We start from the raw sequence: 26,209 nt of genomic DNA, 5'->3' as shown, positions 1-26,209 counted from the left end.
GTGTTTCCTCCTCATTTTTTCTGCATGCGACAAGTCTAGTGCCTGAACTACCTGTAAAAAAACCAACCAAACAAACAAAAAACCTCTAACCCCAACACACAAAAATGTCTTCTCTTAAAGGAGTGCATTGATTCAAGTTCTAGTGACTCACAAGTAACAGAGTGAGTGCAAGATTCCTTTTGAATGTTGTGCCATTGCTCTATTTTGCTTTAAACCAAGAGGATTGAAGTGAGGCTGAAGTTATTTCATATCTACTTGCTAGTTTGTATCCATGGTAAATAATCACACAAAATAGCATTTTAGCTCTGATTTCTGTTGCAGTGATGTATCACAGCCCTTTCTTTTAGTGGCTGTTTTTCCCATACTATCAACTTTAGCCTGTGCTAAGACTCAAATTTAGAAATAGCAAGCCTGGTAAATAAAAGGATCATCAAGCGTAGTATCTAAACAATTGGTTTCTGAGAAAATAACAGTCTGGAGATAAGTATACTAAGAGTAAAAGATGAACAAAGAGAAAACTTGCACAGGTAATCACCTAAGGATCAGGCTGCAGGACCTTTTCCTATTGTACATGTGTGCTCTGCTCATTTTGCACAGTTAAGGGGCTCTCAGAGGAAGTTACAAATCAGTAAAATTATATAATACAATAACTTCCAATTTTTAGAAATACAGTGAAAGTTGTTGACAAGAGATATTAGTGGGTGGCAGAATAATACTCATTTGTGTTCATCCTGAAAGGTATCTGCATTCCTTATGGGCTATTTGCTTTCAGCTTTAGGAAACGTTCAGCTTAACTTCCTTCTTAGGAGCTCTGATTGTATCTTCATGTGCTTCATATGTAGCCTTTTTTCTGTGAAGAGAAAACCTTATCTCTGTACTTCCTGTTTCTTTTGCATTTGGTAATAGGTGCCAACTAGTGTGGTTCTGTACTTATATATCCTGAGAGTATATGGCATCATCTGAACAGTCTTCAGGATGCTGGTCAAATTAAGTCGTGAAACTGTGGCAGCTTCAGGCACCCACAAAGCAGAGCAACACAGGAAAAAGAGGTTTTTTAGTGAGTTGGTTCTTTAACCTCTTGATTTCCCAAGCGTAGATTAATATTTATCACAAGATCTTATCTGAGAAATATGTTGCAAACATGCTGATTTAAACAGATTAAAACTACCAAAGAACTTCCCATCACCATCCCCTCCAAGTGTGAACCCACTTCATTTTAGGACCTGAAACTAATACTAAGATAAGTAGAAGAAACAGCTGGAATTCAATTTGCAACAATTAAGACTGCCTGTATTGCTGTTTTTACGAAAACAGAAGTCCTGGTACCTGGGATTCCTCTTCCTAACCTGTTATAACAGTTTCTAATTGAAACACTGATAGCTGTACCCAAGAAATGCCAAACTGAGAGCCTTGGAGATTGCAATCTTTACAAAGAAGTAAAACCCCAAGTTTGAATACTTCATAAGCAGAACTTTTAAGACTATGTTAATGTGGCTTGTCCCTAAGCAATTACACTGCATGTGATTCTAAAGCTGATTCACACACAAAACTATATCCATACCAAATGCTAGAGTGCTATTATATAGTGCAGATGAAGCCAGGAGTTGGTAGAATATAAGGATTTTTTTTGAAAACCAAACTGAAGTTTAAAATGGCTGCCACAGTAGGCATCTACATTTGCAAAGTCCTACTTTCCCAGCTGTAGTAATCTATAAATTAATCCGTGCTGGTAGTAAAAACACCAGTGGTCTGGAAGTGTAAGTATTGAAATTAGTGAAGCTGCTCTGGGGCTGGAACAAGCCTTTCTAGCGTGAAAAACAGTTCCAAAACATAATGTTATCCCTCTGTGTCCTGACAGCAGCTGGTATCTGCGTAAGTGCTGCAGTTATTTTATAGCTTCTCAGCTTGCTCCAAAATTGTGTGAGGTGAATATAACATGATATAAACACAGGGATAGGTATTATCAGGGAGAGACAGCTGTGTAACAACATTCTGGACAATAAAGATAGATCTTGGGATACTTATTAAGAGACCAGTCCTGCCAGATGGACTCTGCAGGAAGGATGTACATCACAAATATCACATTATATGAATTATTATACACAAACAGCTGCTAACGTTCATCCAGGGCTATTAGAAGAAAATTATAGAAGAACTCTTACTGTGAGCCAAAGGGAGAATTTGGCTTTTAGCAGCTTTAAAAATCAGTGAAGTTCTGAATATGCAAAGAGGTGAGCTGTTAAAAGCCCAAGAAGGAGCTTAGTGGCTCAGCAAAAACTGTTCCTAAACGAGGAGTTGGTGAGCTTAGTTTTTCTGCAGGCATGCAGAAACATAGTGTTTTAGATAGAAATCAGATCAGAGATTAAACTTGACTTTGCAAGGAGAGAAAATTCAGAAAATGGGAAAAATAAATTGCAAGCAATGATGGTTATGTGATATTTACTTACTTTGAAAGATAAGGATGAGAATCTGAAAAGTTTAAATTGAACAATAAAACATGAGCTAGGCTACAAATGGATAATTAATCTGAACCAGTTAATTGCTGCTTTAAATGAAATATGGAAGATAGTTTCCTGCCATAGGCATAAAAATGCCTCTGGCCTGGATCGAGCTTCAGATTAAATAGAGAAAATATTTGTCTTTTCTCCTGACACTTCATTTGTATTGCTCAGGGGTTCTTCAGTCCACTGGAGTGAATGATAAATGTTTATAACTGAAGTTCACCGAATTAGCAAAGTTCAGCAGAATTCCCAGTGATGTAGGGGTTTCTGTTTAAGTTTTCCAATTTGTGGGAACTTTCATTCATTCATTCATGGCCAGTCTTCGCGAACGAAGATTTGGGAAAGGTCTCTACCCACGTTTATTACAAGCGCGCTGGTGATACAGGGCTTTGCAAATGTGGGTAAGGCCTTCGAGCCTGCGCAATGGATTTTATCGGTGAGATACAGTGTGTGCTGAACTGAGCCCACCCCTAAATCCTAAGGTTCATCTGCCGGGGCCGAGTGAGGTTGGACGGTTGCAGCGAGGTCCTCAGGACGTAGGCTTGTTTAGAGTGACCTGTTCGATGGATGGCCTTACAGCTGAGCTCCAGCTGCCCGGGTTTAGAGCTGTCCTTCTCTTCTGTGTGTTCGGGGCTCCCCTCTCATCTCCCACGATGGCACTGCCTTCCAGGCGAAGCCTCCGTTCTCTCGGTCCTTTCCGCGCCGGGGCCGGGCCCCAGCGCCCGAGGCCGGGCCCCAGCGCCCGAGGCCGGGCCGCCGCGCATGCGCCCGGGGCCGGGCCGGGCCGCGCCGCCGCGAAGCGCGCGTTCGGGGCTGGGCCGGGCCCGCGCCCTGTGGGAACTGGAGGCTCGATGATGAATAGAGTTCCAGTTAAGACAGGACTTGCGCAACAGATCTGTGGGAGATTTGCTCATGAGACTTGGTCATTTCTCTGCAATCAAATCATAAACAAAAGCATAATGCCTTTTGGTTTTCTGTACAAAATATGAAGTGAAATAATAATTACGATCAGCAAACCTTACTTCTGAAAATTTAGCATCATGGTTTTGCACAGATTTCTTTGTTTCCAAACTTTCAGCTCCCACAGAGGAAGTGGAAATCCCCAGTAGGTTCAGAGACATAAATATCTTTTAAAAGGTCACCTGTACCTTGTAAACATTTTGACCTTTACAAATATCATACAATGGCTCTGTAAGTCCTGATTAAAATACAGCAGGTATAGGTAACAAGAGGTAGATATTTATTGGCTTAGGTATAGTCAATGTGAATGAGCACGCACTAAAACAGGGGCCTGGAAAGTTTGTATAATCTTTTTACTTGAAGACATCAAAGCTTCCACTGGATGAAGGCCTGAGCAACCTGATCTAATTTTGAAGTTATCTTACCTGGGATCAGGTGGCTGAACTAGATGACATCCCACCAGAAATCATTTCCACCCTTAATTACTCTGTGTTAAGAGGGGCCTATTTTTGAACAATATAAACAGAGTAATTTTAAATACCTCATCTGTTAGTGAACAGATGTACTAGGGACTGCACAGTCAGGCTGCCACGAGAGGGAGGAAATGCCTGGTTTCGAACACAGCACAGCACTGGGCTTGTGGGTTCCCACGTGGGTGGAGCTGAAAGCTCGTTCACAGACCTTGCCTCTCTGAGAGGGGCAATTTCCAAATGCCTGTTGTGTGTGAAGCCTGTGATGTGACGTGAGCTAAAGACATAGAGGACGTTTCTTCCTTGCTGCTCTGATGCCAGGCAGACTTGGTGCCAAGCTTTAACTGTTGGATCCAACACAGCGGAATGTGGATTTCGACTCAGCTGCATTATCCTAAGAAAGGTAAACTGCTCCAAGGAGCCTTTAGATAAACAAACAAACAAAAAGCTATAAATGTAATGCTAACTTCCACTTTTTAACTCTGCTCAGTCAACATGGAAAAAAGCTGTGCGGGTTTTGTATTTTAAATGTTGTTTAAACAGGAGTGCTAATATACCGTCTTCTTATTTTTGTGTAGTGTTTGCATTTTTGTAATATAGACAGAAGAGAGATTTGGTAATGTATAGATAAATTTAATATATATTTAATATATATATATTATATATTTAATTTCTTTTAGTAGCCAAACCACTTGAAGAACATGTAGGTACAGTTCCTGCTTGAAATTCTTCCTGAAAATTGCTATAGACTTCATACAGATTGAAAACCAGTAAATATTTGAACCAAAATCTACAATGTGTAGCAGATTTTATAGCGTCAGAGCAGTCTTATTATGTGACAAAATTTTCTACTTTCTCATTAAGAATTTTGAACGGACAAATTATGTGGATTTCTGGAATAGCAGTTATCCTATACAAGGCCAGTAGCAGATAATAAGATGTAAAATCTTAGTTTTCCCTTTGGAGTTGTTTTGTTGGGATTTGGCTGAGTTCTGGAGACTCAGGTTGCAGATCTGACCTGCATTTTGGTTTGAGAAATTTGAAACCAAAACATGCCTACAAAAACTAATTTACATTTGTGGTGCTAACTTGTTAGAATTCTGTTGCTTGGGCGGTTTTTTTACCTTTTCTTTTTAACATTTTGCATGCTGAGCTGCCACAAACAAATTTAACATTTTCTAGATTAGAGATACATGGCTTTTTTTTTTCACTGTGATAACAAAGTCTGCATTTGTGGTAAAAGGGTAAGTCTGTGTTTGTGCTTTGACATTTGAGGGAAATCTCTATGGTTGCCACAAAGCAAAAAAGAAACAACTTCTTACTGGTCTCTAATCTTTACAGTGTTGTAGAAGTCATGTTCCATTAAAGTTTTTGGGTCTCACAATGCATGCATATTTCTGATGTATATGTACGGAAGAAAAACTTCTAAGCCTGTACTCCTGTAAAGTAAATATACACAGGTATTTTCCCCCAAAATGCCAAAGCAGTGGAAAGGATTCAAAAAAGGTTTATTCCCAAGGCAAGGACACTAAAAACTTACAGAAACCTCACAGTGCCCCAAGACAGCACTGGGCCTCAGGGGAAAGGCAAGTTCCAGTGCTCTTTCAGCACTTTTCATCTTCTCTCTTTCCTCCCCCGCCCTCTGGCTCGAGGAGGCCCTGTACATGTCTGCAAAGGAACCTTATCTCTTCGGCATTCCAGAGAGAGAGAGAGATCTCACTCACAGCTCTCCCTGCAACTTTCTCTGAAATGCAGAAGGGAAAAGGAAAAAAGGCTTCCTAAGTGAAATGAGTTCGACCTTCGTGTTACAAATTCTTCTGAAAGCACACCTATTCCTACAACTCCTATCTGAGGAAGGATTTTGAGGATGGTTGTGTTTCTAGGAATCACTGTTTCTCAAAGTCTTTCCTTTGTATGGCATGACTGGAAGAAAACAAAGTGTTCTTTTAATTTGGAAAATGTGGGCAACACATTTTGTCTATGTATAGAAATACTGTACTTACCTCTAGGGCATTCCTTTTCCCCAGGAAGTTTGGGGCAAGCTATCCTGCTTGTTCTTTTCTCTTCCCTGGAGATCCTGAAATGCTTTCCAAACATTACTGTATTTATTTCCTTTTATCACTGTTTGAAGCAATAACTTTAACAGCACCGTGTTTTCTCATTGGTTGGTGGCACTTCATTACATCTTTGCATAGGCAGTGAAGGAATAGCCAGCTGGAAACTATGAATTGTAATACAGCACTAAGGTGGTTTCCAAGCAGGAGAACAGATAAACCTGACATGCCAGGAATGATGATTTAGAGCTGGTGATGGCAGAAAGAATTTCAAGCAAAAACTGAGAAATATTTGAGAGACTATCCTGATGACAAGGTGAATTTCAAAGTGTATATATATTTTATATATATATATATATATATTTCAGTATATTTCCTCAAAAATATACTTCATAGTATGATGCATGTGTTCTGCTCCTAAAAGTATGTTTAATATTTGTGTTTTACTAATTATATTTAATTATTACTTCAGGAATAGGGAGAATCCATGCTTTTGCCTGTGGTCAGCAAGGAAGTTTTACCTAGGGTTCTGGTCACTTATTGTTCTCTGTGCTCTTGCAACTAAGCTGCTGCCATGTTCTGAAGTAGGTAATTCAGAGCTACACTAGGATTATCAACAAGATCTCAGCATAACTGGACTATGGAGGGGATGAACCTTCTTCATTCGTCAGGATATGTTACTGTCTTGAGCAGTGAGCTCTATTTTATTGCACTTTGTATATTTGATTTGGCACAATAATTCAACAAATTTGAATATTAATGTAATGGCTGTTAAGTACTTTAATACAACATAAGATGGAAAATAAGGACTTCAAATGAGATGAAAGGAATGCCATTCCTAACTGAGATTTGCTCCACTTAAATAGCAGCTGTTTACTGAACCTTCTGCACTGAGGTCTGGCCTGCCTGCTGGAAAGGAGAGGAGGGGCCAGGCAGCTTGCCCATAGTTCCAAAGATGGTAAATGACAGAAGAATGCAGAAAAAGATTTTTTTTCTTTTTTTTACTGCGAAATTTTCATTTAAAATCTATCTATTTTGCAAGAGCAAACTCCCATCGTTGCATCCTCATATGGCAGATATGGCCATCCTGCTTCATTATAGCTCTGTCCTCCCTGAGGGTACTTGCCTTGAATTAGGATGTCACTCCCATGAATGAAGGCAAGTGCTTCTCAGCTTTATAGCAAATGCTGCCATAACTCTGAATGGGGTGGGGGTGAACTCATCTTTTATCTGCAAAGGTATTTTCACCTCCTAGCAGATCTCACACTTACTTTACATAGAACAGGAGTTATTTCTAATCTGTTTGGAAAAAATGCTTTTTTACTGACACCTGAATGACTGTTGTCCAAGTGTTTGAGTACTGTATTTAAAAAAGTGCAGGAGGTGCTCTGATTACTCTTGAAGTTGTTGTCATACCCATTTCCTCATGGAAATAAAGTAACCCTTTCAAGTTTGGCACATATTGTCCTTGATAAGGTTTGGGAAAGTGTTAGATATCAATAGCTTTCCTCTGAAAATACTCTGATGTGCTGTTTAAGAAGACAGCTTACTTAGAAGCAGTTCATTTCTGGCTTTTTGGGAGGTCCGAGTCCAGGGTGTGTCAGGCTCACTCTGCCAGCTGTGACTGAGGAGTTGGTTCTCTTCAGCAGTAAGCTGGAGGTAGCAGCAGAGTTTAAGGAATGGTTATACGATCTTAAAATCTTTGGGAGAAGGTGGCGATTTCACAGTTTCCAATGTTATCTTCCCTTCTGTTTACTATTATTTCTTTTCTTTTTCTTTCCTACTGTAGAATTCACACCAGCCTTACCAGAAGGAGAGGCATTTCGGCTCTCCAGCCTCCACAGACTGGAAATTTTGCTGTTTCATTGTCATCAGCGAATAACTGTGGTATTTCTTTGCTTTAGCAAACTGGAAAATGGAAATGAAGAGAAACACAACAAAGTTGTTGTGGCTGTTGATGTTCTTTTTTGATATTGTGCCATTAAGTTATGAGAAATCAATGAGAGAAAGAGCTATTGAGCTGATGCAAGATGCACGTTTAATCGATGGGTATATAAAACATATTCAACTAAACCCTCTTTGTGAATCCTGATAAGTGAGGAGGAAATGCTGAAGTGTGTCTGGATCAGTAGAGACATAGGTTGTTACTAGCATATAGCACTTAGCTCCTGTTGCAATGATGTATTGGGAAGGAATTTTGGGTCAGAGGGTACTTACTATAGGACTGGGTTATTCTAAATACCTTTGTGATTTTCTGGTCAGGTGTCATGCTTTAACCCCAGCTGGCAACTAAGCCCCACAGAGCCACTTGCTCACTTGCCCCTCTGAGGGAGAGGATCAGAAAAGTGAGAAAACTCGTGGGTTCAGCTAAGACAGTTTCATACAGAAAGCAAAAGCCACACACAAGCAAAGCAAAACAAGGAATTAACTCACTACTTCCCATGACTAAGGTGTTCAGCCATCCCTGGGAAGCAAGGCTCCATCAAGCATAATGATTTCTTGGGATGACAAACACTACCACTCTGAATGTCCCCTGCCTTCCTTCTTCTTCTCCCCAACTTTATATGCTGAGCATGACCCATACGGTCTGGCATATCCTTTTGGCCAGCTGGGGTCAGCTTTCTCAGCTGTGTCCCCTCCCAATGTAAGGTACACCCCCAACCTGCTCACTGGTGGGGTGGGGTGAGAAGTAGAAAAGGCAGAAAAGAAGGGAGACTTTTAAGCATCTATTGCTGCAAGGATTATTGGCAATTAATGGTCTAAGGGAAGTGGAAGAAATTACATTTGGCTTAGAAAGGGAACATCTTAATTTCTATCACAAGCCCAATTTGTTTTTGATTCTAGCCACAATGACTTTGTACTGCAACTGAGAATACTTTACCAAAATAGAATCAGTAGAGTCAACTTAAGAGAACTCAACAAGACCCACACAAACCTTGTGAAACTTCAGGCTGGTTATGTGGGAGCTCAGGTATGTACTGCCATGGTTGTGAGTCTGAGATCATATTTTTATATTTGCCTCCTTCCCAATCACACAAGTACTCCTGGCCTTGATTTCGGCTCTTTATGTTGAAAAAGAAAAATACAATAAAACCAAAAAGCCCCCAACACTGTTTCATAACATTTGTGTTTCAAAAGTTTGTGTTTTATAATTCAGGTACCGTTAGTCAAAACAACAGGATTTGTTTTGTGATATATAAATTAAAGGAAGCTCACATCTGCTTTCCTGCATGTACTGTGGAGTAGCTGAGTGTGTCAGGAGGCTTTAGTCACGTCTGGAGTAGATGCTATTGTCTTGTATCATAAGTCTTCCTTTGGGGAAAAACTATAGTGGCAACTCCCTTGTAAACTGCAGGAAGTTATTTTGGTCTGTGCCCATGAACTATTAGCAAATGGAAGTTTCCAAGTCAAAACACAAGTTATCTAGTTTACTTGTCAACGTCTCTTTCAGTTTTGGTCAGTGTATGTTCTTTGCAGCGCTCAGAATAAGGATGCTGTGCGTCTGACTTTAGAGCAAATTGATGTTGTCAAGAGGATGTGTAACAGCTATGAAGAGCTGGAACTTGTGACAACTTCCCAAGGTGATGCTCGCTCTTGTAAAAGAATTTGTGAAAATGTGATTGCAGGAGGTAATACAAAAGACAGAGACCTGCAAGCAGGCAAGTTATCCTGCTTTAAAGAGTAACTTTACCTCAACTTTTCCACTGGGCTGCAGCGATGGACTCTGTGCACCATCCAGGTCCACTGCAGTAATGTGAATATTTGCCAGATAAACATGTACTACTATAAGCTCCTATTCTGTGAAAATGTCAGTATCGTTGCTTGCAATTTCCAAAAACAATTGCTGCTCAGTAGTGCTGTCTTCTTATCTGTCATGATATTACTTTGGAATTATCTCCCTTTTTTGTTTCCAGGTATCTCTGAAAGTAGAAGGATTGCATGTTTGATTGGAATAGAAGGTGGCCACTCCATTGACAGCAGTTTGGCAACGCTAAGGATGTATTATGACTTGGGTGTTCGTTATATGACTTTAACACATTCCTGCAATACGCCTTGGTAATTAATGTGCTTTTTTTTTGTGTGTGTCTATCCAATGTAAAGGAGTGGCAGTTCCATGATGGGAGAAATATGGATTCAGACACAGAGTTAACCTGTGAAAGACTCTGAACCAAGTCAAGGATGATAGGTTTGGGGGATAAATCATTTGCCATGTGTCAAATGGGAGACTACATCTGTTATGTAGGGCTTGTAATGACGACAGTTGGACACTTTTAAACTTGTTAACAGCATAAAGATGGTAAATTTGCTATTCCTTTGCTATATTAGGAAAGTTACATAGGGCAAAAAAGACAAAAAGAAAAGTACAAAAAATGCATATGATGTAGATAAAAGAGTGTAAATGCTATGTAAGAACTCAGCCGTCAGCAGCCTTCAACACTGCCCTCTCTGGCCACCTCAAAAGTGCAGGTCCCATATGGCGCTACAGAGATAGGTATTTAGTTCCTGTATCAGAATATTAGCACCTACTCTTTGCTGGATTGACAAAATACTTTCTTGCACTTACTGAGAGACAGGGAAATTGCATACAGAGGGCAGACAGGTAACTAACATTGCAGTGTCTCTTTGTTCTCTCATGGAAGATTGTTTAATCAGAAAATTTCTGACAATTACCTCTCTGCTTGTCCTGCATTGCTTCACAAACATCAACGTTCATGAACTTGAAAACAGTTATGAACAAAAAAAGCACTGCCCAAACAAGATACTTATTACGTAGCTCATTATCCCCACATTTGGCTATATGATATGGTAAACATTTTTATTGTGTGTAGGGTAAGAGATTTCAGTTGCTGACACTGTAGTCTCCATAATAATATGATGTTTCTCCTCCCTCACTCCCCTTTTTAAGGTCTGAATCATCATCTAAAGGAATACACAACTTTTATCCTAATGTTATTGGTCTGACTCCATTTGGCCAAGTAAGACTCTCTTTCAAATGCTAATCTGGGCAATCTGTCATGCAACTAACAACTTCTGGCCTTATCTTTTCAAAAGCAACTTGTCATTAAAAATTAATTACTGGAAGTTCTTGATAGTTAGGAGATGACTGGGGCTCAGTCAAACCAAATTCCCTGTGATGTTCTTTAGGGTAAAAGAAGCATTAGATTTATTTAGAAAAAATGTTTTAATTCAGATCAGATGTATGAATTCATATGTGGAATCAGTGAGATGTGAATAACAGTTCAAATTACTTATTTTAGATTGGCTAAGTTTTCTAAGTTTTGAGCATGTGATGGTGTGTTAGCTATTTGTGAGTGAATAAATTACTATTAAAGTAATAGGTATGGAGAAACCGATACTGGCATAGCATGCTTACGACTAGCTGACAGCTGCAGAATTAGTCTATCTCTTTACAGATATCAGCTAAACAGTTTCCTTTAAGGAAAGTTAATACTGACACTGTTTTCTGTATATCTGTTTTAGGAAGTGGTAAAGGAGATGAATCGCCTGGGTATGCTGATAGATTTATCTCATACTTCATATTCCACAGCAAAAGCTGCACTGAGTATCTCAAAAGCACCAGTAATTTTCAGCCATTCATCAGCATTTTCTATTTGTAATCACTCAAGAAATGTCCCTGATGATATCCTCCAGCAACTGGTGAGCAATATCGTTCTTGGTTTTGTTTTGTCATTTTTTGAGGGAAGCTAGTTGTTGGTCTTGCTTCTTGGGGGTTTTGGGTTTGGGTTTAATGGCAATGTTTGGCTAGCTGAGGCAAACCTGTGCATTCAAGTCATGGTGTTTACTTTTAACCTTCTCATCTCTGAATTTGATTTAGAAGCAGATTCCTGTGCAGCAGGTTACATATTTGCTTCTGAGAGATTTTTTTTGGGTTGTCTTTAGTATTTGACTACAAAAATGAAGTGTTTGCAAATACTTTGAAATTCTGGTTGTTTGATGTAGGCAGTGCACTTCTGCTGATTCAGTCTACATGAGAGTATAATGAACCCAAGGGAAGGGGGCAGCGAGGCAAAGCCTCGTGTTGCCATCTGAGCTTTGACTTACAGAGTGTTGCTGTGCTCACTGACAGATGGACATAGAAGGTTCTATATAAGAAGCTCATGAGGTTTGCAGGGCACATGAGTGTTCACTCATCACTTGTCTCTTCCTATCTTTCAGAAAAAGAAAAAGGGAATTATCATGGTGACTTTCAATGCAGATGTACTGGCCTGTGGCAGAAAAGTTGTTAATATTTCTACCCTTGCAGGTTTGATGTCAATGTAGTTTTTGTCGGTTCAATGAATTCATACAAATTCTATGAATTTCCTGGTGTATGCATAGTTTTTGAAGTTATAAAAAAATGCTTGTTTATTCCTTCCACACCTTAGCCAAACTCTAGGTATTTTTGGTGCTAATATTCATTAAACAATAACAAGAGGTAAAGGTGAGTGTAGCTGGAGGACATGACGCTTACAAACAGAGCCGAGAACCATTAATCCCAAAGTAATTGTTACTTTCTGGAAAACACCTTAAGCCTATGTAATTAAGAGTAGAAAACATAAGTATGTAATGAATAATGAAAATTCTGATAGTATAATTGGGCTACTTGTTGGGAACAAATATGCTGTGATGATCATGTGTCTTTCCTCATTTGCATTTCATCAGTGTAGCTGTTATTTTGAAGATTGCTGTCTGATGGGATATCTTTTGACTTTTTTAAAAAAGGATTTGATTGAGAATCCACAATCAAAGTGAACAGCCTTGTTCCAATATGTGTGAACTGTAATATTTGTCTTTTACTGGATGCTAAGATGTTGTTTTCTTGGGTATTTTCTTTCAGATCATTTTGACCATGTAAAGAAAATTGCAGGTTCAGAATCGATAGGAATTGGTGGTGACTATGATGGAGTGGCACGGTTAGTAAAATTATACCTACATTGACACTTCCTCCTTAAATTATGAAGGTTTTTGTTCATTTAAGGGAAAAAAAAGAAGGCAGACTAAAAGAATGGTATCAAGTTCTCTTGTGATGAGTGCTAAACCAAGTTTTATGAAAGAGGAGCACAATGATTCCTTTATAGAACTGTATGAAGCAGTGCTACAAATGTGGAAATGGATCCTAGTGCCCTGTGAACTCTGCAATCCTGTGTTCTAGACAGTGTTTTGTGCATAAAAAATCAGTGATAGAGGTTGTTTTTCTCCAAAAGCCAAAGATAAATGACAGAAAAGCTGCCTCAGCCTTTAGATGGTAAATGGTCAGCCTAGAGAGATGCTGCAAAACTCTTTCCTCCACTATCCTTGGGGAAAGCCCAAAGTGTTTTGGTGCTGTGAAACCACTCCTGCTTTTGGGGCTTGGGAAGTATTTCAGGCAAGCAGAGAATGGTGAACAGCCTACATAACCTCTCCTCACTCTTGGGCTAGTGTTGGTACAGTACGGGAAATAAATACAGATTAGGCGGCATTTGCTGATGTAACCCTAATTTTTTTTTTTTTTTGCTTTTTATCTTTCGGTTTACTCATCATCTTTTTTTTTTTTTTTCTTCTCCTGGGGTCAGATATGCTTGGGAGTGAAAGTCAGAGTCATGCTCACATCTGAAAAGTATGATCACAGATCCAGTGTGTCTGCTCCCATGATAGCTAGCCATAGGTCTGAAGCTGTAACGTTCAAAATAAAAACACAGTTTGCAACAAAAGGACACATTTTATTGCATGCATTTTTTCAAAGATCATCAGTCAAATTGGTGGTGGAGTGGTTAAGGTCCTAACTCCTGGTAGTACAGATTTCTTGAGATATACTTATCACCACACATCCACAGAACAGAAAAATAACAAAAATATTAGTTATCTCAAAACAATGTCACAGTCTCATGAAAATAGAATTTTAAACAGCTGTTTAATGCAGGTTTTGCAGCTTCTTACTTCTATTTCTTTTTATTCTGACAAGAATTAGCACAAGACATAGATCAACTTCGCTTATTGTAATTTCTTCAGTAGAAGGCTCTAAATAGGTTGCTTCTCACTTCCTAAATGGCTGAATTCAAACCAATATTATTATTCTAATTATATTCCCTTTGGAAAAACTACTTTGCAACCAACAAAGTCTACAAAATTGCCTGCAACTCCTCTGCTCATCATGTGTTTGCAAGTTTCCTTTTGTTCTGTTACACAGGTGCATTGTGCCAACTCCATCTGTGATGCAGCTGTTTCCTCTTACTCTAAAGGCCAAATATAAAGAGTGGATTAATGCACACATGAGTTTCTGTTGCGTTCTTTTTTTCCTTTTGTTCTGTTTTAATATCTTTCCATGCTGTTGTTTTGCCTATACATCATATACATGCTTATATATTATGCCTATGCATCTTCATTCCAGAATACAAGTTGTGTTCTGTTTATGGAATCCTATGTGCAGAAAAAACCTTTTGTTGTGTCCCAGTCCTGCTTCTGTTTGTCAGTTGAATTCTGAAAGGAAGAATTGGGTCCAAAGTGAGCTCAATCCAAAAGTCAATATGTGCAAAAGACTAATTAAAAATCTTTTTCTAAATTTTTTCAGTGATGCATGTTGAATGTTCTTGTGTGACTTTTGCCAACAGTTTCCCTGAGGGATTGGAAGATGTCTCTAAATACCCTTCTTTGATTGAGGAACTTCTTAGAAGAGGATGGAATGAAACAGAACTGAAAGGAGTGTTAAGGGAAAACTTCCTCCGTGTCTTCAGGGAAGTGGAAAATGTAAGATTAAAACCCAAACTGAATCTTGATTCTTACTAAGAGGGAGAGAGGAACAGTTGGTGCCCTGTTGTTTATTTTTTGGGTGGGTTTTTTCTTTGTGTTTTTTGGTTTTTTGTTTTTTTTTTTTTTTGGTTGTTGTTGTTGAGTGAGTGAGTGAGAGAGATATGAGGGAATGTAAGCACCTAATTCAGTAATTCCAAATGCCGGGAAAGAAACCAAGATGGCAAGAGAGCATTAGCAGAATAAAGGAAAGTGAGAGAGAGCAGACAAAGCTCTTTGGAAGTTTCTCTCTTTGCAGTAATCTGATAAGTCCACATCAGTGACTTCTAAATAGAATCATTTCATGGTTTGGAGAAACTGCGGATGTACCAGCATCACAGTCTGGCTGTGTTCGCTGGTGCAGTAAGGAATGTTGACTCCTGCAAATCAATTTAATTCTTGTCATGGGATTGGGCTGCTATCCAAAAGGCTCATGCCACGACCAGATCACTAACAGGCCATAAACACAACAACTAGATAACAATGAGCTTTGAACGTAAATGGTAGAAACAAATCCAAAAGGATGAGGAAGGAGACCATATAAGAGTAAGGACTCCCTCAGTGGTAACTTTTTCACATGCCTCTGTTGAAATTTCCAGACTGCTTCCTCCTGCTGTTTTTATTTACAGTGATAAGTAAGTAGATATTATACACAAAGCCTTATAGACAGCATATATTTCACAGTGGCCTTTCTTCCACTTGTCCTTCTAGCTATGTTAGATGAACAAAAATCAGGGAAATTTGTACTATTCTAGTTAATCTGCCAAAATATCTACATAATGACAAGTTCATCAGGTGGCAGACTGACATTATGAAGAGGCTCAAATTCATCACACCTTTCCAATCTGTGAGATTTAATAATTTTATTTTTCCTTCTAAATTAGAAATGTTGAAACCCTGTCTTGAGAGTTCAGGGAAGAAAGATCATGGTTTTGTTTGCTTAAGGTTTACTGGCTAATGCATCCATATGTGGAGGGAGGGAGCCAAGACAGAGCAGCCAGACCTGTAACTCTTGCCTGTAATGTATCTGTACTGAATTTTGGGAAGTGTTTGATAGGAATGCAAACAACAGGATAATGATGTTGATTTCCTCACATTCAGAAGTGGTTTGGCAATACAGTTTGAGTTGGGTAACTTGAAATAGCATTGAATTTGCTAGCTGCATAAAGCTTTTGGTGTTGCGTCAGTCTGGCTTTCAGGGGCAACCTTTTGAATTTTTGTAGGTGCAGAACATCAGTGGAGTAATGGACATAGGTGAAAGTGAAACTCTACAAGAAGTACAAAATTCCTGTCGCCTCGACCTACGTAATCCTCGGCTTGAGCCAGCCAGGTCCTTTGCATTTCCTTCTCTGGTACAACCCTTTAGTCTGACACTTGTATCATGTTTAGTGCTGTATTATGAATCATAACATCTATGGAGTCTAGAGAGAGATTTATGGAGTAATTTGCAATGCAACTAGTTATCTTTTTGCATTTTGTTAATGCATAAGTATAGCTTTATACTAAATTTTCAATATAATTTCTACAAATTCACCTGTAAACTTGAAAAGATGTACCAAAAGCATTTAGAATTTGAAGTTATAAATTCTGTATCCTCTTGGCTAGACCAGGACCAACATTGTTAATAGAATGTACCCAGATCTAATGAATTCTGTAATACACAACATATAGTTTTGTCACCCGTGTTGTGGCACTTGGTATAAATACTGGAGTACAGAATCAGCAGTTCCACACAGGAAGTAGAGATTATGATTAAGACAGATATGCCAAGATATTTTCAGATATTACTTCTTCTTAAATTATACAACTTTCTTCAATAGGTGATAACTTACTCAGAGGAGACCACCCTATATGGAGAAGAGAGATTTTTTTTTTGTTTGCTTGGGGTTTTGTTTTGTTTTTTAAGATGACAAGATGGAAGACAAGGCTATTTTGATTTGGGTTTCATGCCTACCACTAGTTTTAGAGATCTATCCTGCAGTACTAAACTCTTATTTTTGAACCCTGACCAGGACAGTGGGCAACTGGAGAGTTACTGAAGGGTGGGAGTAGATCTCCTGTATTCAAGTACAGGTGAACAGGCAATGTTGTAGATAGTTTTCTATAATTTGGGGACTGCTGTTTGCTGCATGTTCATGAAGATGATAACAAGGACAACCCAGGACAAAGAAGGAATTCCAGCTAGTCAGAGGGTTGCAGAAGTCTTTTTCTCATTTAAACAATTATCCTTATCAGTAACAGGTTTTATTATTTCATTTTTATTCTAGCTGGCTAAAATCAGACCATTGCCAGTGGATTCCTAGACATGAGATTAGGAAGAGGCCTTTTTATTATAAATCTTCTGCTGTTTTGGCCTTTGGAACACATTTTCAAATACACAAGGTATGTGAGGTTAGAAGCTACTGTTATAGAGAAGAGCAGATATTGAGATAGGCCTATTCTTGGTAGGCTAAAAACTGACATTTCAATCAAATATACTGAAATTTGTGATGAAATTATAGGATGGCAGCACAACCTCTTTGTAGGGCCAGTTCCCACTGCTTGCTGGTAAGTGCCTTCTCATAATGCTTGCTGTTAATTGTGATTTTTTCCTTTTATTTACTGATATGAAATCTACAGAATTTAATAGAATAGTATAGAATAAAAGTCCTGCTGATCTAAGGGCAGTATTTGTAAACACACAAAGTATCTAACTTTGTGTTAGAAAGAGAAAGGGAAGAGAAAGGCTAAGGAAAGAGAAAGAGAAGGCTAAGCATGAGCAGAATGGAAAACCAGCAAGTCAGTTGTTTTCTAGAGTCACTTGAGACGGTTCCTACCATCCATTTCTGCATTCCATGTAAAAGTAGGAAGAACCCTGTTCTTTCATGATTCAAAATGAAGCTTCATTAATTCTTTTGTTAGGATGGTCTCCTTGATAAGTATATTTTGAATATACTCCTGTCACTTACCAAATTCTTTACAAATTGTGTTGAACAATCTAGTTGCATAGAAGCCAAGTTTTTAAGAACAGTTTCTCAATAAATGCTGATCCTTCTTATGCATCTAGAAAGGGGAATTACTGCACTGACTCAGAAGTCTGGCCTTCCTGATACTGCTTGACTGGCATCAGAACTTGTTTTACTGGTAAATGATGAATTAAATAGGGAATGTTTACTTCCCATGAGCATTTCTTCTAATAGGTTCATAAGCGATTGGAAAACTGCCATCCATGATCCCTTTTCATAGAACTAGTACTCTGATAGTTGCTTCATTCAATACTTGAAATGTAAGATGCTTCCTTATTCCTTCCAGCTGTTTTCTTTATACTATATTGTCACTTTACTGCCTGCTAATTTTTACTCTTTTTTTCTTCATGCTACAGCATAGATTAAAAATATATATTGCTTTTCTTAAAGATACAGATAATATGACTTGTCTTATCTATAATGTATTGCACTTACTTGTTTGACTGCTTTGTGCTATGAGTAATTGGTAACCTTGTGGCAAAACAGACAGGAAACTTAAATAAAATATTGTTTAAAATTGTGTATGGATACTGGTGTAATATCACAAACAATGTAGATGTTCAGAAGTCCATGAAGCCCTAAAAGAACCATGCAACTCTGCTGCAGAAAGAAGGCCAGGACTCTTCAGAGGGAAGGTAGCCCCCTCCCTGGAAGGCAGGAGAAAGTCAGGGAGGTTTAAACCTAGAGCATCCTGGATGTAGGCAGTCAGTCTCATCTAAACTGAGATACTGCTGAACCTGTCCAAGCAAGTGCCTATGGAAAGGGAACATGGCTGACTCAGTCACTGCAGTGAGTTCATGGTGTGTTACCTGCAGCAATTCCCATGGTCAAGCCACGGAAAACAAGGCTTACGGGGAACTAGCCAGGTTGTCTGCACCAAGTTTAGAATACCCTCTGCCTCACAGCATTTCTCACACGTGTGATGATGTAGAAGTCTCTTTTCCATTACTAATTACAATGTTAATTCAGAATGCTTCAAATTAGCTGCTTGTGTGAAACAATATCAGAGGGCAAAATCATCAAGAACTGGGATCTTGTGCACTGATTATGCACATTATCTAGCTTATCTAATAGATGCAGCTGGTTTATTTTTCTTAAACAGTCAAAACCACGCAGCTTGAAACATGGTAGAAAGGCATCTCATTAGAATTTAATTTCAAAAGTAAAATCACGTAAGACGCGGCTGTGGCTGCTCTCAGAAAAACTACAGTTACCCTTCACTCTGAGCGTAGTGTCTCCAGTCCTACTGACAGCAACCTGTAGTAGTAGTAGTCAGAACAGTGCATTTGTGACAGGTAAAGCATTAAACAATTGCAATCTGCTTTCTGCCTCCCAAAGGGGAGGATGATTCATCCTGCAATGGAATGCCTTTGCCCTGCACCAATTAATAACAGCCATTTGCATTGGGAATTCCAACGCATGCTGGCTCAGCTGGCAGATTCTATTATGGCTGGTGGTATCAGTGAAGTACCAGATATAACTGAGATACAAACTTTGTCATAGGCTTTGTTGGCTGCCAAAAGAAACAATGCAAGTAATGATTTACCTCTTCTAAATAACAAGTTGTGCTAACACGAATTCTGAAAATATTTACGGCTATTTCTGTAAATCTTAAAATCTATGTACTATCAGGTACCTTAGGCTGAATTTCTAAATAAGACCCAAAATTCAAGGCATCTTAATCAATCAAAGGCTCATGCTTTTACATGTGTGATATGAACAGCCAAAAATTACAGGCATAATGTTGATGCAGACTCTTGATTTGATTCTAAAAGGTTGACATCAGGACTCAGTACTATCCTTTTTCAGACTAATGGACTGTAGCATCCAGAGAAATAAATTATTTCAGTTCCTAGTTGTCTCATCTGGGCAAGTGGTGATGCTAGAAACCAAGCCTTCAAAGTCTATTCATGGTATAACATATACAGCAAACCTGTTATGTAAGATCTGAGTACTTCAATTCCTATGTCCAACTTCTACCCAGCAGGTGACTTGTTTGGGCCATGGAAGGACTCCTGCATGTTTTACATTGGATATAGACTACCCAATGGTGCCACTGCTTACCATCAACATTCCTTCTCGCATACCATTTAGCTGCTCAAACAACATGTCAGCATATTTTTATGTTTCAAGTTCAGCGAACATTGTGCATTAGGTCTAACCACTTATAAAAATATAAGTTTATTAATTTTGCTTGATATCACACATGAGGTTCAGTAGGCATCTGCTCCACAGAACCAACTTTGAAAAGCCAGGTATCATTACATCCTTCTCCCCTCTGCAGTGCCACAGCAGTTTATGCCAGCTCTGGCTGCTCTGCTGCACTCCTGCTCTGTTTCTTGGCTGCATGTTGTCTCCCTGTCCCCTGAGACAGCACTGGTGTTTGTGTAACTATATAGTATGCTGGTTCAGGGAACTGGTCTAGCTGCAAACTGTTTTACTCTGTCAAGGGATGAGTTTCCTGCTGACCGTGTCAGTGATTGGGTTAACTGTGCTCAGTGTTAGGGGAGGGGAGGAGGGAAAAAGCAAAGTGAGACTGCAACAACTTGGATTTCTTCCATTTGCTATTGAAAGCAGCAGCTCTGTTTGTTCTTCTCTGGATTTATATATATGGAAATGATCAAATTGTTTCAAATTCTGAAAATGTAACAAGTCTAAACTACAACAAAAAAAAAATTAAATAACCCAAAGAGTCTTCCCACTAACAGTGACTTTCAGTTACTCAAGATTTGTTGGATTGAATTTGCAGACCCAGAGCAATATGTTAGTGGATCTGCTGAACTATTTTCAGAACAGACTGTGATGCTGAATAACCCTTCTTGAACTGTTCTGGAAAGCTTGATTCAGTGTTTCAAGAATTGTTTCTCTTTTTTTTTTTTTTAATCTGGTCTTGATTTTTGTCTTGCTACCATACCTACAAACTTTACACCTATGTAGAAGAACTTGAGATGGGAATGGTTGTTTTGGTTCTCCTATAATTTTACTTTTTTTATGTTCTGAAACCAGAGATTTTTACTAATCTTCATGTTTATTTATAACTTCATTAGGAAATGGGAAGGAAATAGAGGAAAACCAAAATTTGTGGTAATGGGAAGCATTTTCGTTCCATTTCTGTACTTCACAAATGTCCAGGATCTTCAGCGACTGAGACAGAACCTCTCAGTCGCTTAGTTCAGTATTACCAGATGAGCTGCTTGTAGCCTGTTCTGCTTCCTGGCACTCATTGCAATGGTGTCAATTCTTTCCACAGTGTCTGCACTTTTTTTTTGCACTTTTTGAGAAATTCCTACAACCTGTGAAGTTTTTGTTTGGTTTTTTTTTTCAGAGCAAAAGCAACAACCAACCCCTCTTTTACTTGGTCAGTTGCTTCTCTCATGGGTCAACAAATAGTGGAGGGGAAGCAAAAGCAAAGTAAACAAAGATCCGCATTTAGCTTACATCAGAGGAATGTTGCAGGTTCTAATCAAGGCTCTGGCCTCAACAATTATAACTCAGGTGAGAGGGCACTTAATTTTGCTCTGTTTCTGTTGCTTCTCCCCAAATGGTTTTGTAAACTCCATTAGGATGATTCTTTCCTCTCTATATCTGGTATTTTCCTCTGAAGCCCATTTTCAGCACCTGGTCTATATGTTTTCATAAAGCACTTCTTTCTCCAACTCTGCAATGAAAGGAAAGTACAGAGCTCAGGAAGCAAAAATTCAATGTCCTCTGAGGGTTGTTGCTGAGAAACAAAATAAAGATCAAAATATCTGAGATTAAAACTGAAGCTAATACAGGTTTTGTCAGGCAATTCAAAAGAAGGTCCCTTTAGTCTGGAATACAAACATTTGAAAAAAAAAGCTTAATACAGTTTGAAAAATCCATTTGGATTAATTTCCCTGAGTGTCCTGTAGTTAAACTCAATATCTAAAGAATCTCGTCTAGGCCTGCGCTCAGTTTTTTTCTCTGAGCCCTTTATTAAAAATTAAATACACCATGACAAACCAATCCATGCTAAAAATGTAACTGATCTGAAAATTGACCCTTTAAAAAAAGATAAAAGAAAAAACGACAATAAAACACTGAGTAGTATTTTTCCCAGCATCTGAATTCTACACAAAAAATTACTGCAGTGTTTAAAAAGTTTGTTGTAGAAAACTTTGATACAGTTCTTATTTGAATTTACAGAACCTTGTTGAGTAGGAAAAAAAGATATCTAAAAGACTAAGCAACTTTTCAGTTTCTAAAGATGAAATTAAGGTATCTTTTTATAAATGGCTATTCCGTGTATCAAATACAGTTATAAGCAATTTTACAAGTCAAGCAGAAGTTCCTTAAAGTAAATAAATGTTGAAGATAAGTGGCACCATAGTGTCCTCTTGTGGTCTTTTAATGTTTAAACTGTGATGTTTTCTAGCAGAACAGCAAAATTTTCAGTTGCCTTTAGCATAAGAGCTCCTGTATTACTATAATGTGGCTTTTCCTTGCTTTACTTTTCTCCTGGAGATGGCATATGGAGGATTTCACATTGTGTCTCCTACAAGCATTGACTACCATCCCCCATTCTTCACATGTACATGTACATGTTGTGGTCCTCTCCAAAGGACCTCTTCCAGCCACTGCCTATCTTTGTCATGGGTGAACTAGATCCTGGTCTTTGTTAGTCACAACCTTTGCAGACAGGTTGCAAATTTCTGGCCTGCTTTGTCCACAAGCTGGTGTGATCCTTGTATGTGGAGAAGCAGGAATGTGCTGAAAATTGAAGTTCACTGTGGTGAAATGCTGGTCATGAACTTGCAGAATTCCTGTCAAGCCTCATGTCCAGGGAAGCTGTACCTTGGCAGTGACAAATTTTGTTTTGTTATTTTTTTCTGATGTCAGCTCTTGGCTACTTGTCATCCAGGTTCCACTCCAGTGGGAAAAATCTTTCAAAACAATAAATAGCAGTTAGAGATTCCCTGCTGTGTGTATCCCAGCCTTTCTCTTTACATAGTTTTTAAATATCTCTATGCTTGGTAAAAAAAAGTTGGCTTCAAATCTTGCAAGTGTTTAATACTTCCAGGTATCAGGGTGTTGTGCTTAACTGTATGGGAGCTAACTGAGCAGGCTTTCAGTTTCCCAGAGATCTTTTTACTATGCTAGATCTATGCTGTCTATAAATCTGCCAACCTTTCCTCTAGCCAGCAACCTTATTTCTGTTCTAACAGAGTGTATTTCATTTCTGGGCCAGTACCATGCTACTAACTGGATGATTCACGACATTTCATCTTATATGGTTTAGAATTTCCCATGGTTTCAAAGCACAGTTTCATAGATCGTCCTGTTGACAAAGAGGAGAGGAGCATTATACTGGTCTGTATTAACAGAGATGCAATATGATTACGATCTAAAATACCAAAATAAAGGTATTCCACTCAAGAAGTTTTATGTATTTTGGATAAACAGTTATGGATTATCCTTCAGGCTTCTAGGGCAGTGCATCCTCTGTATATACCTCTGAGGAGGCCACTTATTCTGCCTGGGGACATAAATATTACAGTCAGCAATGATAGCAATAAATGGGCAGATTACTCCATCAATGAGGTATTTCAAAGCTTCATTTACAGAAAATTAATTTGAACTTCTGAGGTATTATGCCCCAAACAATGTTAGGGGCAACATAATTTTACAGATGAATTAAAAAAAAAACAAAACTGAATTGTAATTTCATGACATATTTAATTCTAAGGGTGATAATTTTTTTCTTGGCCTCGATTTTCCTAGTTAGACAAAATAAACTATTTAAAATTAGGCATTTCCTCATGAAATTCAGAAAGAAGGGAAGAAGGAACTGTTTTTAAATTGTTATTAACTACAAATCATATAATCAAAGACACAGTTCGGTTCTTAATTAATAAGCCACTGGGCATTTGTGAACTGCTTTAAGTAGGTATAAGCTTCCAGCTGAAAGGTCCTAAAGAAAAGTAGCTCCTTGCCACATCTGCTTTGAAAAGCAAGATGAGAAGGAAGTGCCCAGTCTAATTCTCTTCCTGATGACTCTAAAAACATTAACTTTGGGGACATATTTCTTATCTAGGGCAGCTTACTTAGACCAGAGACTTCCACTCAAAAGCTTTATAAAGTGGAAAACAGGAAAGAAGACGACTGAACATGAACTAACTGGCTTAATGGGGAGTTATCATTTTTTCTATATAAAATTATTTATTCCCTACCAATTACGTATTTTCCTGTTTTCTTGCTGGGCTTTAGCTTATTAGGTCATACTTTTCATAAACACTAATGAAATGTAATTAAACCAAAGAGGGTAAAACAGAAAATGCTATTTTTTGGCCCATTGTTCTACATTCCTCTAAGGGAAAAAATATTGCTGCAGATAGGACAGTGGACTAAGTGGTGCATTAGGATGCTTCTCATCTGTCAGAACTAATGCTTCTAAAATTACCAGAAATGCTTTCTAGATTATTAAAATTGGTCAAACTTGCCCACAGAAATGGCAAGTAAAACTTTACAGTGGGACTGCATTTAAAAACGTGCTCATTTTAGGGTTACTGAGGGGAAAAAAAATCTCACCCTAGGCCAAAATCCATGAATTTTGAATAGAGGAAATTCTGTTGTTTTTTTTTTCAATCTCCTCCAAAACCAATGACACTGTTATAGATACATATGGCCACATGAAGATCGTTTTTGTTTCCCCTAACAGAGCAAAGAGACAAAAGCAAAATGTAGGTTATATGAAAGCATAGGAGTCTTACAGAAGTCTTTCCATCTGTCTGATCAATACTAAGAGGTGTAATTGCTCTGACTTTCTCCAGAGGTGGTCTACCAGCAACTTGGTGTTAAGTGAACTGAGAGACTTGTACCCCCTTGGCAGTAGTCATTCCACAGCATGGATCCTTCATGTTTATTTCAAAACTCACCTAATTAAAAGTAGACAGTTCTCCTGAACAAAGCATTCTCCCTCATGTTTGTTTCTCTTCTGCTCATTACAAATTTCTCTTTCTCCCAGTGACCTGGGGGTTGCTTTGTCAAAAAGGCAGGACAAATTCAGAAAGCTGAGAATAAGGTGGTTCTGAGCACAGGAAATGTTTAGTCCTAGACTCTTCCTCCACGCTAAGCTTTGTATCCTTCCATAGACTCCTGTGTGATCTGAAGACAAAACTTATATTACTACTCGATTAACTTGTTGCTGTACAAAGATTTCTTGATCAGTGAGTATTTTAGTAAAAAAAAAATTCTACAGAACTAGTTTCAGTTGACAGCCCATAGTAAAATGCACAAACTGTTTTCCTAGAGCTTTTTTCTGATGATTACACAACACATTAGAAAGGGATCTTTTTACTGTCAAGGCCATCTTTCAAACACAGGCAATAAATAGCATTATCAACTATTAATTCACGTTTAAACTCCATGTGAAGGCTACCATACACGAAATGAGGAGCCAAGATACCCATTGCTGGCGCCAGCTTTTTCAAATGGGAAGGCAAAATCGAATTTTGCTTTCTCGGGGACAGGAGGCTGCGAGTCTGGCGTGCCCCAGGCTTGAGGAACCCTGCCGCCACCGAGGCGTCAGGGAGGGGGTGTCACCCCACTGCCTCCCTTGAGTGGGACAGAACAATGGTGCACCCCGGCCCCTGCCTCTGCAGCGAGGCCCTGGCCGTCTGCTGTCTTAGCAACTGTGTGCTTTGCATACAGCTACAAACACCCTCGGCTCCAGCCTGCATGCAAATCTCCCCGGGGCAGCACTCTTACTCCCGCTGCCCCCACGCCTTTGGCGCTGCCACGTTTCCCGTGGGCTTGCTCCGCTTGCCACGTCCCTGCTGAGGGTTTCATGCAGCCACAGCCGAGGGCAGGCACAAGGGGAATCACTGTGTGCTGCCACTGCAAGCACAGAAAGCGGGTCCAGCTGCCGCTACCGGCACCTGCATGGACTGAGCGCCACTCTCGGGGTGCCAGCGCCCGCTTCATCAGCCCCGGAGGGGGCTGTAACCGCCTGCTGGGAGCCGTGACATCCATAATTGGCGCGCTTGGCTCCCCTTTCCCGCGGCTCGGTTGGTGATGTTTGCCCCCCAGCACCCCGCCCCTCTGGCGGTTTCAGGACCACCCGGCCCCAGGCAAGGAGCGCTCGCTGCCGGCCCCAGCCTCGCTACCGCTCCCCTCCCCGCATCGCTCCTGCCCAGCAAATGGCGGCGGCGGGGGAGGGAACCCGGGACACGGCAGAGGGAAATTTCCTCCCCGGGGTGGCCGGGCAGCGCCCGTGAGGGAGGGCGGCGGGCACCCGCCCCGCCCCGCTCCCGCCGCCCCTGGCTCCGGGTCCTGTCACGATGACTGCGGGACGAAGGCTCCCCCTTCCCCGCACTGCCTCGCCGCCTCCGGCCCCTCCTCTGCACCCCCGCTGCTGAGCGCGCCCGCCCGGCGGAGCGACCCCCGCGCCCGGCGCTCGCCCGGCGCTCCCGGGGGCGGTAGAAGCCGCACCGCCC

At 39.7% G+C, this 26,209-nt stretch overlaps 1 protein-coding gene and 1 long non-coding RNA gene across 5 annotated transcripts; one reads left to right on the top strand and one right to left on the bottom strand.

Annotated features, from left to right (window-relative positions):
• The first annotated feature begins 4,597 nt into the window (after positions 1–4,597).
• LOC135421818 (dipeptidase 2-like) lies at positions 4,598–18,273 on the top strand. Of its 4 annotated transcripts, none has more exons than XM_064670564.1 (10): positions 4,598–7,872; positions 8,830–8,956; positions 9,463–9,566; positions 9,900–10,041; positions 10,892–10,961; positions 11,467–11,643; positions 12,163–12,250; positions 12,824–12,899; positions 14,574–14,709; positions 15,972–18,273. In XM_064670564.1, exons 2-10 carry the CDS (start codon positions 8,943–8,945, stop codon positions 16,155–16,157), a joined length of 993 nt encoding a protein of 330 aa, XP_064526634.1. In that variant the 5' UTR covers positions 4,598–7,872; positions 8,830–8,942; the 3' UTR covers positions 16,158–18,273. The 4 variants fall into 4 exon arrangements, with proteins under 4 accessions (XP_064526634.1, XP_064526632.1, XP_064526633.1 ...); XM_064670562.1 differs by having other exon boundaries at positions 4,598–8,034; positions 9,437–9,566; XM_064670563.1 differs by lacking the exon at positions 4,598–7,872 and having other exon boundaries at positions 7,905–8,956.
• On the bottom strand, positions 13,665–26,202 carry LOC135421821 (uncharacterized). The gene is made up of 2 exons (XR_010434217.1): positions 24,650–26,202; positions 13,665–21,411 (listed from the first exon to the last, which is right to left on the bottom strand). It is a non-coding gene; the product is annotated as an uncharacterized LOC135421821 (long non-coding RNA).
• Between the last annotated feature and the right edge of the window lie 7 nt (positions 26,203–26,209).

The sequence above is a fragment of the Pseudopipra pipra genome, chromosome 14 (assembly GCF_036250125.1).
Source record: "Pseudopipra pipra isolate bDixPip1 chromosome 14, bDixPip1.hap1, whole genome shotgun sequence".
Taxonomy (NCBI): Eukaryota; Metazoa; Chordata; class Aves; order Passeriformes; family Pipridae; genus Pseudopipra; species Pseudopipra pipra.
This window is presented reverse-complemented; position numbering and strand designations above follow the sequence as displayed.

Excerpts from the sequence above, each read along its gene's own strand:
- LOC135421818 (XM_064670562.1), top strand. The coding sequence starts at position 7,901 with ATGGAAATGAAGAGAAACACAACAAAGTTGTTGTGGCTGTTGATGTTC. Across the intron at positions 10,042-10,891 it reads CATTCCTGCAATACGCCTTG|GTCTGAATCATCATCTAAAG; the intron begins GTAATTAATGTG and ends CCCCTTTTTAAG. Across the intron at positions 11,644-12,162 it reads ATGATATCCTCCAGCAACTG|AAAAAGAAAAAGGGAATTAT; the intron begins GTGAGCAATATC and ends CCTATCTTTCAG.